Here is a 14,815-nt window from a genome sequence, read left to right as displayed (position 1 = left end):
TCCACCAGCCTCCATTTGTTTCTGTGGATGATTAAAACAAGTCATGTGGTCATATAATTATAAAAAAGAATTTACTATGTCAGTTCCTTTAGTGACATGGTATAAAAAAAAGGTATATTATCATTTACGTCTGTTTCATCTCCACACAGTTATATCCATCTATCTATCTAGTTATCTTTAGATAAATAGAAAATCCACCTCCATATGGAACTTTTTTCACATACCATATTCCACAAAAATCAGCTTTTGAGTGTTTTCCTTTGTGTTTCAACTTCTAAATATTCTGTATCATCCTTATCAAAACATGTTTTAAATGAATGAGAACATGAGATACACATGGAATCAAAAAAGTAACTCTGGTTGTGAATCTGTTGTAAGTGATGGAGGTTGTGTAATGCATTAACACGCTGATCCAAATAGATGAAAGCAATACTGCTCTTCATGTGAGGAAGAAAACTCAATCAATATTTACAACCGTTATCTCTGATGAGGAACAGTGCTTCGCCTGAATGTTGCTTGGAGACAACCCATGTTTTGGAAAGCATGGCCTCTTCCTCTCTCTCTTTTTCCTCAAATTTCAAATTTTCTTTTAATTAACTGATACATTTTAGACACAACTGCAGTCAACAGCTCAGAAGAGAAACAGAAAAATATAGCCTGTCTGTTTAACTTTCCATAATGTGGTCATTTATCAATATTTAGCAGCTGATGTCAATGACACATTGTTCTTGCTTTGCAAAGCGTGCTGCCACAGGTCTAAAGTCCAACCGTGCCGAGATCCTGGAGTCACAATGTCAATACATTACCAGAATACTACCTAATAGGTGGAGTTAAAACATGTCTCACGCATTCAATTTCTGCTTTCTCACAATCCCCACCAAGCCGCTCTAATAGCATTTAATATTAATATATTACAGCAACTTAAAAGAAACAGATTTGGAGGCCTGGTCACTAAACTAAACAGCATGTAATAGTGAAGTGAACATCAATAATTCGTCTGACCGAGATGGCCTGAATACATTCTAAATCTGCAACTACAACATGTGCATCGACACTACTACTACTACTCAACAAAACATGCCTTGTCTCTAAGATACCACAGAATGAGTCACATACAATCCTGCGGCCTATCCCTGGCTCTGTTTGTCAACGTTATCGGCTTTTCATTACACCTCCCACACCTTAAATTCCCTCTCTGTATTTAGTTTCTGCACCCAGTGCAAATACATTTCCTTTTTGGGTCAGTTTCAGGTGGAACTTTGTTTAAACAGGAAGGATTTGACCTCAAACTTACTGAGTTGCACTGCAGTTAGTTAGTTTTTACTCTGACAACATGTGTACTGGAAAATGTTCCCGTTGTATTGCTGTTACTCTGTACCCATTAGCACTTATATCCATCATCTGTAACATCGTGTTGTTCTTTCCTGGCGGGGATGTCAAGTATGCCAATGATGGACACATTACTGAGGAGGTGAAATACATGGGGGGACTCGTTGGAGGGGGTGTAATGGTAAGTTGTCTTTCCTCTAGCCTGTTACTGAAGGGTGGGACTCTGGACTGCATGCTGTGTAGCCTCGGAAATATGTAAGTTAGTTATATATGTAAAGCTAAAACTGAAGAAAATACAGGATTTGAACTGGTGTGCACTGGTCATCTAATGAGTTCAGTGCAGTTTGAAGTGGTAATCTGACTTAAGACTGACTTCTGCAATGTTATACATATTTTACAAGCTTTGAGTTATTAAGATTAAGTGGAAATGCTGAATTGTTTTGAATATAAATTACTGTCAACCCATGTGTCCTGCCACAGGTGTTGATCCCAGCACTTTACATCCACTTGACTGGAAAAGAGGGGTGCTGTGGAAATCGCTGTGGGGTGAGTCCGTCAGAACTACAAATTAGACCTTTCAGATGCTCAGTGAAAGATGGGCGCTGGCTTAAAACGCAAATAACACTATAAGCTTCACACTAGATTCTCTATAGATGCAGGCATACAATTCCCCAGCTGAACTAAATTTGAACTTTGTAAATAGTCAGGAAACGGCTGAACACTTTAGAAATCAGTGGAAATAGAAAGAAAAAGAATTGTTTGAACACATATGCCACGATGTGTCTCACAGAAACATGATCATAATTAATAACACATTAAATGAAGATGTCAAAAATGTCTTTTATAGTAGTATCATTCAACGTTTACTGCAAAGTTACATTTAAGTTCAATCTAAGTGTTTAATGGAGGTCAGTGATACTGCATTTATGAATTAGTAGATATAAAAAAAAGCTTTAACATGCTGCATCACTAAACTACTGCAAAACACCTAGGTCCTCTTTAGATAGACAACATAACATGTATGCAATAAATGATGAAATCATAACAGTCCATCTGTTTCTTGATCTATAAAGAATATTTAAATGTTCAAGATGTGCCAAGGGCTTAGTGAAATGTTTTTTAACCTCTCAAGCTATTGACACGAATCATGTTTGTCTGTTAATGAGATTTTATTAGCTTACGTTCTGATAAAACTGTCTGTTCAGTATGACTATAGCAGTAAAGTGTGAAACATGTTTTAGCAGTTCAGCCTGCTGTAGTTTATCTTGTTAAGTGTTGGGAAAAAGAGATGGACGGACGAAATGTGAGGAACGTGAGGTCAAACAAATGTTGAGACTGTTCCTCCTTGAAATCCTAAATTCCTCATTTATCAATAGCACGACAAAAATGTGAGGAGGAGGGTAAGCATTCAGTATGAAAAAATGTCTTAAACTGCAACAGAAATGTGCCTGACCTTTGCTTATCATTTCACTTCTGCAGATGTTCTTATCAATTGCATTCGCTGCATTGGGCGTGGCTGGTGCCCTGTACAGTTTAATTGTGGCAGTGCTCGGTTTGCAGAATGGGCCTCTCTGCAAAGTTCTTCTGATTTGGTCGACACCTTTTAAACACAGGTAACACGCTGGAGTTACTTTCTGATGAAATTTGTTAAGTTCCTAAAGTCCTGATCACTCACAAACCTCTTCTTTTGCAGTGACCCGAGCTACCTGACTGACGATACATGGTGGGGAACATGCACGGAGCCTAAGAACATTGTGCAGTTCAACATTGGATTGTTTGCGACTCTGTTGGCCACAAGCTGTCTGCAGCTGGTTCTCTGTGCCACTCAGATGATCAACGGGCTCTTTGGCTGCCTGTGTGGAACCTGCGCCAACAAAGGGGTAAGAAGAGTGTTAAAAACAACAAGTTGAAGTGTTGTTAGGATATCTTAATTGAGACGCTTCTCAGATATAATTTTAAAGAATCTCAACTTCTTTTTTTACTTACAGCCGCTGTGAGTTCCTGACAGATGATTGGCGCCCCCTGCTGGAAGACAGGGGGTAGTGTTCCTGCTGCATCTGCATAAATATTCACTTTGAAATTGTAGATTTTTATACTTTGTGTGCGTTTCATGATGCTTAATGCTGCATTATAATAACACACAGACCTCTGAAATGTCTGCAATGTATTAAGGTAATGTTGTGAAGATGGCACAGTATTGGAAATAATTTGTGTTAAGTATATGGTTAATTTGAAATAAATTGGTTTTAAATATAAGCTGCTCATCCAGTTCTGTGTAGCGTCACATTATAGTTGGCATTACACAATAATATTAACCTTCACTTTATTGTACTGCCTTTCAGTTAAAATTATTGACACCAAGAGATAGCTAGAAAAATATAAAATAAAATACAGGACAAAGTTATTCTTCAATGACACCTTTAATGTAAGTTGTTATACTGCAATGAATATCACGACCAGTGTTATCTCAAATTGTTAGCATTTCAAAATACCTACATTTCTTAATTAACATTACAAGGAATATGATTGAGATTTCAGAATTTCCAACTACTAAGCACTGGAAAACCCTGCATGTGGAATGCAGTGTGCAAATGGCACATTTGACAAGGCAGTTGATATTTTCCTCGACTTGTACAGAACAATAAAGGTTACACAACAAAAAAAGGCAAAGTGTAGTGATTCAAAAGGCAAACACTGGGTCCCAAAAAAGTGGAAACTTAATCACAACAGGAGTGGAATACAACAGAAATACAAAAACAGTCAGTATGTCGAAACCCCTGCTGACTGTATTTGCTTCTATCGAGGCTCATGAAACCTGTAACACTTCAGTCAAGGCTGTTTGAAACTTTTTTTAAACCAGAATTGCATTTTTTGTCACTTTATCAAAACAAACAGATATGATCCAAAACCAAGACGCTTGCTTAGCTGAGAATGACTCCATAATTGAGAACACAAGCCATGACAACACATTATAAGCAACTAATATGAATGAGTATATGCCACTTGACATTTTTAAATAAAATCGTCATGCAACGAGCAAGGTTTTAAGATTGTTTGCATTAAAAATAAGCTCACAACGGAGTGTTTTTCTTACCCATGTAACTGCATACAGAGTAAGTAAAGAATGATTTGAAATGACTGGCAGAGAAAGATGTTTATGTGCGGCTACGACTTTGTTGAGGTAGACGTCAAATAATCAACCGGAGTGTTACAAATTCCTCATAAAGAGTGTGCTCACTGCTGCACATATATTTTTCTCATATACATATGTATGCAATACTATTTTAGGTGAGTTAAAAACAAACAATCTGAATCTAAAAAATAAATTAATATAAGGAAATACAGTATGTTAACACTATGTCAGAGGTTTAGGTTAAAAAGAGATGGAGTGTGGCAGCGTTTTAGGTTTTTAAGTTAAACAAAAGCAGGAAATGGCAAAAACCCGCTCCCATACATAAGAAGCTTCAAATGGAGTTTTGATGAGGTTATATGGCTATAATACTTCACCGCTCCGTTACTTATGCTGTGCATATTTCAGCTGTCGTACTGCTTCATCATGAGCTTCCGGCTGGCCTCATAACCCAGGAACAGCGCTCCGTTAGCAGGGAAGGTGCGGACCATGGTGGGGGTAAGACCAGAGTAGAGTGCCCTCGTACCTAAACAAAAGTAACAGCAAATATTACATTCTGATTGATAACGAAAACAGTAGGAATGTTAATGGCTGTTAAATGTTGTGGTGTGCGGTTTGTGAGTGCAATGGAAAATAAATAAAAACATTGTTTAACTAAAAGAAATCATGAAACTAAACACACGTAAAACTCCATGTTTACCTACCTTCAGTACGAGCGATGGTCATGAAGGTTTTGAAAAACCCCGCTTGTTTTCCCGTCATAGACATGACCTGGATCCGAGACTTGACGCAGTCGAAGGGATACACCACCAGCCACAGGCACGCCCCCCCGAAACCACCGCTGAACACGACTGGGGCCACACCTTCATTATACACAGTGATACACATTACACGCTAACAAACTGTACATCAGATGTGTGGGAGGTGAAAGCAAATGTGTCAATAAAGAGGGAAAAAATGATTTAGATGGGTAATAAATCTTAACTCATGACTGCTAGGCCATATTTCAAATTATAAGTCCAACAACAGTAACATAAGTAACTGAATGTAGTACTAGTGTAGTTAAAAGGAAAATTCCACTTTAAATGATGTTATCAATCTGTGAGATTTGCGATAAAAATGTTTTAATTTAATGTTCTAGTATTCCCCAATTACTTTTCCTCAGACCACCTCATTTAGTTCTATTAGTGAGTAACTTTTCCCACAATGCCTTTCAGCAACCGCTAGAGAACATGCTTAAGCTTGAATGGCGGACTTCTCGTTGTACGAATGTTGAATTATGCTAGTACCTATGTCGTCTCGATCACATTTCATGTAGTCGGCAAAGGTGGTGCGGCAGAGCTCATAGGCACCGAAGAAGCAGAAGTAACCGGGGACTTCTCTGGCTATGGTGGTGGTCAGGCCCTGGAAGAAGCCCTGCGGCCCCTCATTCCTCATGATGGATTTCACCACCGACCACACTGTACTTCAGACAGAGCAGAGGGACGTATGGCTCGGTCAGTGCACACACACTACAATAGTATAAGCAGATTCATTAATTCATTATAATAATAAAAAATATTTTCATGCAAGACTACCTTAACGAAACACTAACTCAGAAAAATATTACCATATAACTACTGCAATTGGCATTGCAACTAATCAACGTGGTTCTGCTGTATGGGAAATACAAATCACCTTAATGTCCACACCATTGATCACGGAGGAGCAGTGCTTTGAGCAGTGACATCTTTGTCTTCTCTAAATCACTTTTTGAATATTCAGTGTTTTCCAAAGAAAACAAAATAAATATTGAATTTATCATTAATACATATGTTGTAAAAAAAATAAATAAAAAAAAAGCACATATACACATCTGTTTGAGATAAACAGGGTTACACAGAAATATTTAGACATAATTAAATTTGGATTTGTTTTGAGCAGCTTGATTTCCACATCTCAAAATATCTGTTTAAGCAAAGTGCAATGTAAAAAAATTAAAATAAAAAAATAGATCAATAGCAAATAAGTTATCTACCATAGGTGACAAATGAGCTATGAGCTACTGCCACCCCTTATTAGTTGTTAAAAAGTCATTTTTTTCAGCATAACTCAATCTACTAGATATTAGGCAATATACAATCATAAAATCTGAGTAACGAGAGAGTAAATGACCCATACATTATTACACAAAAACATATGACTATATAAATACCACTTACTGGTCGCTCTTAGCAATCTTGCCCGATGCCTCCATTTCATACATGGCTTGCAGCCGACACTTGACAAGCTCAGTGGGGCAGAGTACTAGCGAGGAGAAAATGGATGCTACTGAGCCAGCACAGGCTTTCTGCATGTCACTAACACAGAGGGAAGGATAAAAAACAAGACAGTTAGAGATCTTGCATGTATTCTCAGGGTAACAAGAACAGCCTGGTTAACTTCCCCCCTACCTCAGGACAGCTTCACTGGGCAGTCCAGCCGTGAAACGGATGACCTGCTGGCAGAAGCCGTAGCTCATGAAGAGCACAGAGTTCTCTGCGATGTTGGCCATCAGTGCCGGCGTGGTGCCCTGGTAGAGACCACGCAAACCCACTTGTTTGTAGGTGGACGAGACGCAGTGGATGAAACCCCGGTACATCGTAGGAAAGGTCTGCATCTTGACCTTTGCTGTGTCTAGAGGCTGCCCGCTAAAGACACATGCAGCTCCCCCTTGGAGGAAGACAGTGAGAAAACTGTCAACAACAGAAGTCATCCAACAAACACAGAGTATGGTTTGTTACTCAAACTACAAGGGAAATCAAAGTTTGCGCACAACATATGTGCTGTGAAGAGAGATAGGGCTTGACGGAGGGTTTCACTCCACCGAGCGGTATAAAGAGTCGATGGGAACACAGAGAGAAACCAGCTGGAAAAACACAGGAGTCATCAAAATCTCCTGCTACATCAGACATGGCTAGTGAGTCGCTTGGTTAAAGGGGTGGTTCAGAATTTTGGACATAGGAACTCATTTCCAAGTTAGCCAGTGTGTAATTTATCAGTGGAGACCGTTTAACACTCTTCATCCAGTCCTTCCAGTTGCAGAGTTCGCTGGTGCTAGGCTAGCACAAGTTAACAGTATCTGCTAGCCTGCCTCTAAAAACAGTCTTACCCACTCCACAGTACACCCGAGGCAAATATATTATAACGCCAGACTATCAATGTAAAAACTACCCTTGCATCTCAATGATCGCATTACGTTTTGAGGGACTAGTTTCTCAGCAGCGGCGGAATTTTACTTTGCTCCGGTAAGTAGTACTGCGCTGAAAAGTAAACAGAAGCACACTACATTCGGGACATCTAGTATGTGCAACATGGTGATTCAGTGTGCATTTAGAAATTGTAAAAATAAACCAAACAGATGGGCACCACAAAGTTTCCACAAATTTCCATTGGGAGATCCAGAAAGGAACCAACTGTGGCTTCTTGCTGCTGGCTTGGACATCAAGGCGGAGACTCTACTCAAGTGGCGAATGTGTTGTGATCATTTTAGACCAGACGACTTTGAAAAACCCTGCAATCTAAGGACCACAAGTCACTGACAACGAATGCGGTTCCATCCGTCTTTCCAGATGCACCAACAGCTACTGATGAACAGGTAATAACTTTTAGTAGGCTACTCTAGCTAATAAAGCTAGCCCCCTTTCATAACGTTAGCCTAGCTGCTACTGATAGATTGAGACTGACAACGTTAATGGAGATAACATTACAGTTCAATGCATTGTGGAGAGTGACAATGTTAGCTAACGGTATAGCTACACTCTTGATAGATACCTGGCTGGGCTAAGCGCTAACTTTAGGTTACAGACAGAAACGCCATGTAAGCTCGGACAGTTTACATGCAAATTGCAGCGGTAGGTAAATAAACTTGTGTGATTGTCATGGAAACCGGCTTTCTCAGTAGCCTAGGTAATATCACTCCGCCGCTGCTGTAGCCTATGCTACCAACTACAGGGAACAAAGTATAACTATTGCAATGCGATGCAAGGGTAGTTTTATTTCTAACGTTATTCTATAAACACAGACATTTACATCAATAGTCTGGCGTTATAATTTATTTGCCTCAGGTGTACTGTGGAGTGGGTAAGACTGTTTTTAGTGGCAGGCTAGCAGATACTGTTGACTTGCGCTAGCCTAGCACCAGCGAACTCTGCAACTGGAAGGACGATGAAAAGTGTTAAACGTCTCCACTGATAAATAACACACTGGATAACTTGGAAATGAGGTCCTATGTCCAAAATTCTGAATCAGTCATCATCAGACATTTTGACTTGTCATAGTAAGAAAAGCACAGCTGAAATTGAAAACCTTAAAAGGTCCACTGTGTAGGAATTTCTCCCATCTAGTGTTGAGATCATATATTGCAATCAACTCTCTCGCACCACGCAGTTCAAAGTACGTATTACAGCTACGGTAGCCTTCACGCTTCAAAAAGCCGGTCTCTTGCTCTTTTCAATATCCTTTTTCTTTTTCTGGGCGAAGAAGAAGACTCCTAGCCTAGAAATCTAGATGTACCCTAGCGGCAGCAAATTTAATTTACAGCCAGCTCTCCGTTGGCTTGTGAGCTGGAAAAACCAAACTCTGGTCAGGCCAATCACATCGTGTATAGAGTCGGTAGGCGGGCTTATGGCTGCTGCTGCTGTTGGGAACAGTGGTCTTCTGGAAGACTTGGAGTTAAGCTTTTCTTTGAGAAAAGAATGGCACTGAAATCATTCTTAAAAAAGGAAGATGTGTTTGGAGTTTTGCCGACCGGATACAGCAAAAGTTTAATCTATCAACTAGCTTCGCTATCTTCTTCGTTGCTCTGCCTGGTTGTAGCACTATCCTATTGCATGCAGAGGGAATTTGAAAGACAACCGTTTATCCCGCCCCTCAGATTGAGCTCCGTTAATGGTGAGTTCCCAGACCCAACATCTTGATGTGGGTCTGGCTTGTCAGGCTAGACACTAGAAGAAATTTGGATTTTGAATATGTGTGGTCCTCCATGTTTCCTTCTTCAAACTTGCCGGGGCCGGGAAGCTACGATACCCATTATCAGCATTTGCAGAACCTGTGAGTTTATCATGTGACAGCGAAAACACGAAAGGCGGAGCAGTATGTCCTGTATGTCCCTTACCGGCTAACGTATTTCAAGATGGCGCATGAATATGGAGCGTCTACCCCAGTTCATGCAAATGCAAATGTAAAATTTCAAGCCAAAAGGAATACTTGGAATTGATGATGGAGGTAAATATTAATAAAAAAGGACAAGTTTGTGAACGGGCAACACAGATTTTGATAATGAACAACTAAACAAGTTACACATTGGACCTTTCACGATGGCTCAATTCCATCAAGTGTCCCAGTAAGCTATTTCAATGTGTCAGCATGCACAATACCAGGGCCTCACCTAAGTGGAATGCAGCCATCATTAATGGTTTTGAATACACCTGTACTTTTCCTGCTATGACATGTCAACATGTCTGCCGTGAACAAGGTCTATTGTTTGTTTGCTAATTTTGGGAGACAAAGCACTGTAGTTACCTATGGCTCCTGCAGAGAGGTCAATGATGGCCTGGACCACAGGGTGTGGGGCCATGGTGTCCAAGTAGTTGTCAGAAGAGGTTTCTTTTTCTCTCAGCTACCTGGTAAAAAGAAAAGAAAAAACAATGACACTTTACCTCCTTACTCCACTCACAAAATACACTGCTACAGCGTATTAGAGTGCTTTAATTACTATAAACCTACACAGAACATAACCAGTTATTTGTTTCTTCAAACACTTCACTGACACAGTTAATGTGTGTTTCGACACAGGGATCAGGGCCAATAACAGCAACAGCAGCTGAGTTTTAAAGTTCACTACAATAAAACCTGCCCTCATTTGTAGCAACAGTGATTATTAACAGTAAGCTAAGAAAGGGTTTGTCTGGAAAAAGAATAACTGTCATGTACGATAAAAGGCAAGGGAAGGCGTGATGAAATTGATAAGTTTGCATTAACAGAAACTAGACAAAAGTGGAATATTTCTGATTGAAGAAGAAAAGCCCTTTTTTGCAATGTATTTGGTTATTTCCAATAGTATCTTTTTTTCTTCTTCCTAAAACAATCTTAGACTGAACTGTGTCCTCTCAGGGCTTTTTAAGTTAGCAACGTATTTACAATGATGTCAATGTCAAATTGTTTTTTCTTCTACTAAGCTAAAATAACAGTCGCAGTATTTCTATTTCTTTTTTTTAGGGACACTGTGCTCCTTCCACTGCTGATGTAACATAATAATATGTAGCTACTGTCATTATCGGGATGAGTAACACAAGGTTTCCACCAGTGGGGGACAAAATGCTATTCTTATTAAAACATATTTTAAATAACCGCCGTTTAGGTCCAAAACATTAGAGTAAAATGTCGAACAACGTTTCCCATTGAGAGGTAACATAGCTGTGTTTTGTGAGGTAGCCTACAACACTAACATTTTAACGTTGGTCCGTGTATCATCCGATCATTTGTTTTTGTTTTCACATATGAAAACGAAAAAACGAAATTATGACTTGATTTTTGGTTTTCCCGTTCTTGCACAGAAATCAGAAAAAACACTTGATATTCCGATTTCCCCTGTGGGTGGTGCTAAATCTGATTGGCAGGATATGCATTCATTGTTTTTCAAATTAAGAGTTTACCCACACTGTATTTGTTACCCTGTAAAATTAATAGTCTATATATAAAATTAATAGTCTATATGCATGCTTTTTGTCACCCAATTATTTGGCTTAACTCACTGAAAAAATCTACTGAAATAGCCTAAATGTAAACATGTTCACGCATTGACAGACAAACGGCACGATCTGTTTTTGTAGGAGAGGGGAAGACCCATCTCATCGTTTAATCCTGTTGTGTTCAAAGTCATGTTAAACCATTTTTTGTTCCCAGTCAAAAATAGATAGTACTTTAGCCTGCTATATACATACATATATAGCTATATATACTCCGCTATGTCGCGTTAGCATACAGCTACATAATAATTATAATAAGAGTATGCTAACGTTAGATTGTAGTGGAACGAAGCAGCACTTTCTAAGGTCAAAAATCGCAGATAAAGGGTTCTGAACCAAACACTACACAATCGGACATGTTTCAGCAGGAATGTGACCCGGAATTGGGGAGAATTTAACAACAGTGGCAGCTAAGATGACATGTTTTCACGCCTACTACTCTAACCTTTTCTCAGAGTCTCTCTCTTTTTCCAAAGTGACAGATAAAATCTCTTACTTTTGACCCAAACAGGTGTTACTTTATGTGAATGTATACATTTTTAAATGGTTTCTTAAAAATGTCCTTGGTAACTTTGGCCCAAAGTAATCTGTGATAAACAGTATACTATGTTTCATCTGATTATTTATTATTGTCAAAATAATCCAGCATTTATGTTTTTTAGTACTCGATCGAATTCAAGATGTATAAGCTCAGATCAATGAGGCATACAGGCCATAAATAACAAATAGACAAAACATTTTTTATTATTCATAAGAATTTAAGTTAATAAAAATAATTAATGTATTATTTAAATTTGTATGATGAGTATTAATGGAACGGTCATTTTGTCAGTCATGACAGACTGAGAAAGTAATTTGTCCCCAGGGCCATACAACTCTACAATGCTTCACTAAAGAGAAGAGGAGAGAGAGACTTCTTTGCATAGTCTGTCTGCCTCTCCTCCCTCTCCACCACTTCCACTACCTCCTATAATAACAGTTATGTACTGACTGTCCACTGGCCCACTGTATACTGTTTACACTGTTAACTGGCTATATTAGCCCATATATGCACAATCCCTCCCTCCCTCCACCCGCCAGCCTGGACTGAGGTCTAACATAACTTAATACTTGAACAATGGCTGTAACACTATTACTTCAAACCTCTAATATTGACTTTTGATCTCTTATATTGTCCATATTTAATGCTGGTCTCTAGACTTTATCCTTGCACTATTGGACCTATTTGCACTACCACCATGACGCACAATCTCATACTGAATCACAGGGTCAGTCCCTGTCCTGTCACTGCAAGCGTCTCATACTTATACATCCCTTAGTACATTCATGTGGAGTTTTTATTGGATTTTTTAATTTTTTTTATTTATTTAGTATTTTTTCTTTTATTGTCCATGCTATTCATGTGAATTTGCTTTTTTTTATGATCCTGTTTATGATGTATGTGAATGTTGTGTGTGATGTCTTAAGCTATTGGGACCTTGAATTTCCCCTTGGGGATCAATAACGTGTCTATCTATCTATCTATCTATCTATCTATTTTTGACTGGGAACAAAAAATGGTTTAACATGACTTTGAACACAACAGGATTAAACGATGAGATGGGTCTTCCCCTCTCCTACAAAAACAGATTGTGCCTTTTGTCTGTCAATGCGTGAACATGTTTATATTTAGGCTATTTCAATAGATTTTTTCAGTGAGTTAAGCCAAATAATTGGGTGACAAAAAGCATGCATATAGACTATTAATTTTACAGGCTAACAAATACAGTGTGGGTAAAATCTTAATTTGAAAAACAATGAATGCATATCCTGCCAATCAGATTTAGCACCACCCACAGGGTAACATTGGAATATCAAGTGTTTTTTTCTGATTTCCGTGCAAGAACAGGAAAACCAAAAATCAAGTCATAATTTCGTTTTTTCGTTTTTCTAAAAAAACGGAAAAACGGAAAAAGGAGTTGTTTTCTCGTTTTTTCGTTTTCATATGTGAAAACAAAAACAAATGATCGGATGATACACGGACCACCAACGTTGTATGGGAAAGAAGATTTTCTTATCAATCTCATAATGTTATTTGCAAAGTTTTACATTCATAAATGTAAATTTGTAAATGTTGTATGTTATAAATTTGCCAAAGTAAACCCTCACTTTAATGTTTTCAAGAAAGAAATGGCTAATGTTATAATAACTTTGGCAAAAAACAAAAACGCTATTTAAACTGTATGTTTTTCTTATCTTTTGCTTATATGTACATTTTCTTATGTAACGTTATCTGGTTAAAAAAATATGTAAAGTATTACTGTTTATTTTTAAAAAAAAAAAAAAAAAAAAAGAGAAAGAGAGGTAACGTTAACATGTTGCCAACATGTGTAGCAACAGCATCCATTAACAATAACGTTAATCTCAGCTAAATAAGTTAGCTAGTTTTAGACGAAAACCAGGTGAAAGTTACTGTTTTCTGTGCGGCGAATGTTACTTTGTAAGTGTAAAAGCAGAAGAGATAAACGGGTAGTAATACTTTAAAAATACCAACCTTAGAGGAGAGCGACGAATTCAAAAGTATGTATGTAACACATGTAACGTTACCGTTATCAAACAGTAACGTTAACCGAGTGAACTGCTGACTGAAGCTAAGGTCGTCCAGGGGTGGCCGCATGCTAACGTATGCCACCAGATCAAACATCCAAAGTTTATATTCGCGTTATCTCATTTGCAACATCTAGACCCCTGTGTGATCACTCGGTGTGGACGATAAATGGATCAGCCATCAGTGACAAATGTGGTTGAGGAGGAGAAGCCAGAGGTTGTTTGGTTTCATCATGATGCCCGACATGAGGAACTCCCACTCTGCTCGAAATTCCAGGTATCAAAACCTCCTTCGCCATACGAATCTACTCATTCTGCTCTGAATGTACACTTTTAGAATTGTCTTGTGTACCTGATATTACTACTGATACTGTAAGTGAACACAATACACAATCAAGAATCTTGAATTGATAAGTTTGCACGCAAAACTGTCATTTACTAAAAATTGCACATTGTTAAGAATAATTCAGAAACCATTGCAGTCAGTATCCTTCCCTCCATTTTACCTCAATTTAAATAACATGGTAGTGATTGTCACGTTAAATGTAAAGCTACAGAATGTTCAGATACAATAATACAAAGATATAGCAACTGAGTGATGCTCTTAATTTAGGATCTATGATATGAAGCGTCAACCTTAAAGCTTCCGGTTCACATTCTTTTTCACTTGTCAAAATAAACTCTCCCCAAAAGGTGATACACCACCCCCTGCTGGTAGTTTTTATTTTTAAATTCCTTTCATTCCAGAGATCTTTTTTTTTTTTTTTTTACCTCCCAAGGACATTTGGTTGACATTAGTCATGTATGTTGGTTTGTTGCTTTTAAAATTTTGCGACTTTTACTTTGCTTTTCTATCTAATCTTTGGTACATAATATATTTGGATAAGCTAATAGTCATCATGATTGTCTATCATTAGTGTGATGTAGATTCACATGCAGGTTAAAACATTTAAAGCATTTTCTGTAAATAACAAGTTAGAGCATTGTGTGTCTCTGTTCTTCC

General features: G+C 38.3%; 2 protein-coding genes across 4 annotated transcripts; one reads left to right on the top strand and one right to left on the bottom strand.

The window, feature by feature from the left end:
- Positions 1 to 1,205: 1,205 nt before the first annotated feature.
- On the top strand, positions 1,206 to 3,597 carry si:ch211-137i24.10 (uncharacterized protein LOC565274 homolog). The gene is made up of 5 exons (XM_031320401.2): positions 1,206 to 1,510; positions 1,810 to 1,875; positions 2,809 to 2,942; positions 3,023 to 3,209; positions 3,318 to 3,597. The coding sequence occupies exons 1-5, from the start codon at positions 1,334 to 1,336 to the stop codon at positions 3,324 to 3,326; spliced, it is 573 nt and encodes a 190-aa protein (XP_031176261.1). The 5' UTR covers positions 1,206 to 1,333; the 3' UTR covers positions 3,327 to 3,597.
- Positions 3,598 to 3,822: 225 nt separating this feature from the next.
- Positions 3,823 to 14,347, bottom strand: slc25a15b (solute carrier family 25 member 15b). Of its 3 annotated transcripts, none has more exons than XM_036008683.1 (7): positions 13,760 to 14,323; positions 10,001 to 10,097; positions 6,892 to 7,150; positions 6,661 to 6,798; positions 5,749 to 5,924; positions 5,164 to 5,322; positions 3,823 to 4,985 (listed from the first exon to the last, which is right to left on the bottom strand). In XM_036008683.1, the coding sequence occupies exons 1-7, from the start codon at positions 13,907 to 13,909 to the stop codon at positions 4,864 to 4,866; spliced, it is 1,101 nt and encodes a 366-aa protein (XP_035864576.1). In that variant the 5' UTR covers positions 13,910 to 14,323; the 3' UTR covers positions 3,823 to 4,863. The 3 variants fall into 3 exon arrangements, 2 of the variants coding, with proteins under 2 accessions (XP_035864576.1, XP_031176255.1); XM_031320395.2 differs by having other exon boundaries at positions 10,001 to 10,101; positions 13,760 to 14,319; XR_004899140.1 differs by lacking the exon at positions 3,823 to 4,985 and having other exon boundaries at positions 5,166 to 5,322; positions 5,749 to 5,970; positions 13,760 to 14,347.
- Between the last annotated feature and the right edge of the window lie 468 nt (positions 14,348 to 14,815).

Source organism: Sander lucioperca, chromosome 13 (genome assembly GCF_008315115.2).
Source record: "Sander lucioperca isolate FBNREF2018 chromosome 13, SLUC_FBN_1.2, whole genome shotgun sequence".
NCBI lineage: Eukaryota > Metazoa > Chordata > Actinopteri > Perciformes > Percidae > Sander > Sander lucioperca.
This window is presented reverse-complemented; position numbering and strand designations above follow the sequence as displayed.

What these genes read in the sequence shown, in the direction of transcription:
- si:ch211-137i24.10 (XM_031320401.2), top strand. Translation starts at nt 1,334, where the DNA reads ATGTGTACTGGAAAATGTTCCCGTTGTATTGCTGTTACTCTGTACCCA. An exon ending in TCGTTGGAGGGGGTGTAATG is followed by an intron (nt 1,511 to 1,809) that starts GTAAGTTGTCTT and finishes GTCCTGCCACAG; the next exon opens with GTGTTGATCCCAGCACTTTA. An exon ending in TCGACACCTTTTAAACACAG is followed by an intron (nt 2,943 to 3,022) that starts GTAACACGCTGG and finishes CTTCTTTTGCAG; the next exon opens with TGACCCGAGCTACCTGACTG.
- slc25a15b (XM_036008683.1), bottom strand. Translation starts at nt 13,909, where the DNA reads ATGTTTGATCTGGTGGCATACGTTAGCATGCGGCCACCCCTGGACGAC. An exon ending in CCTCTCTGCAGGAGCCATAG is followed by an intron (nt 7,151 to 10,000) that starts GTAACTACAGTG and finishes TCTTCCTCCAAG; the next exon opens with GGGGAGCTGCATGTGTCTTT. An exon ending in CCCAGTGAAGCTGTCCTGAG is followed by an intron (nt 6,799 to 6,891) that starts GTAGGGGGGAAG and finishes CCTCTGTGTTAG; the next exon opens with TGACATGCAGAAAGCCTGTG.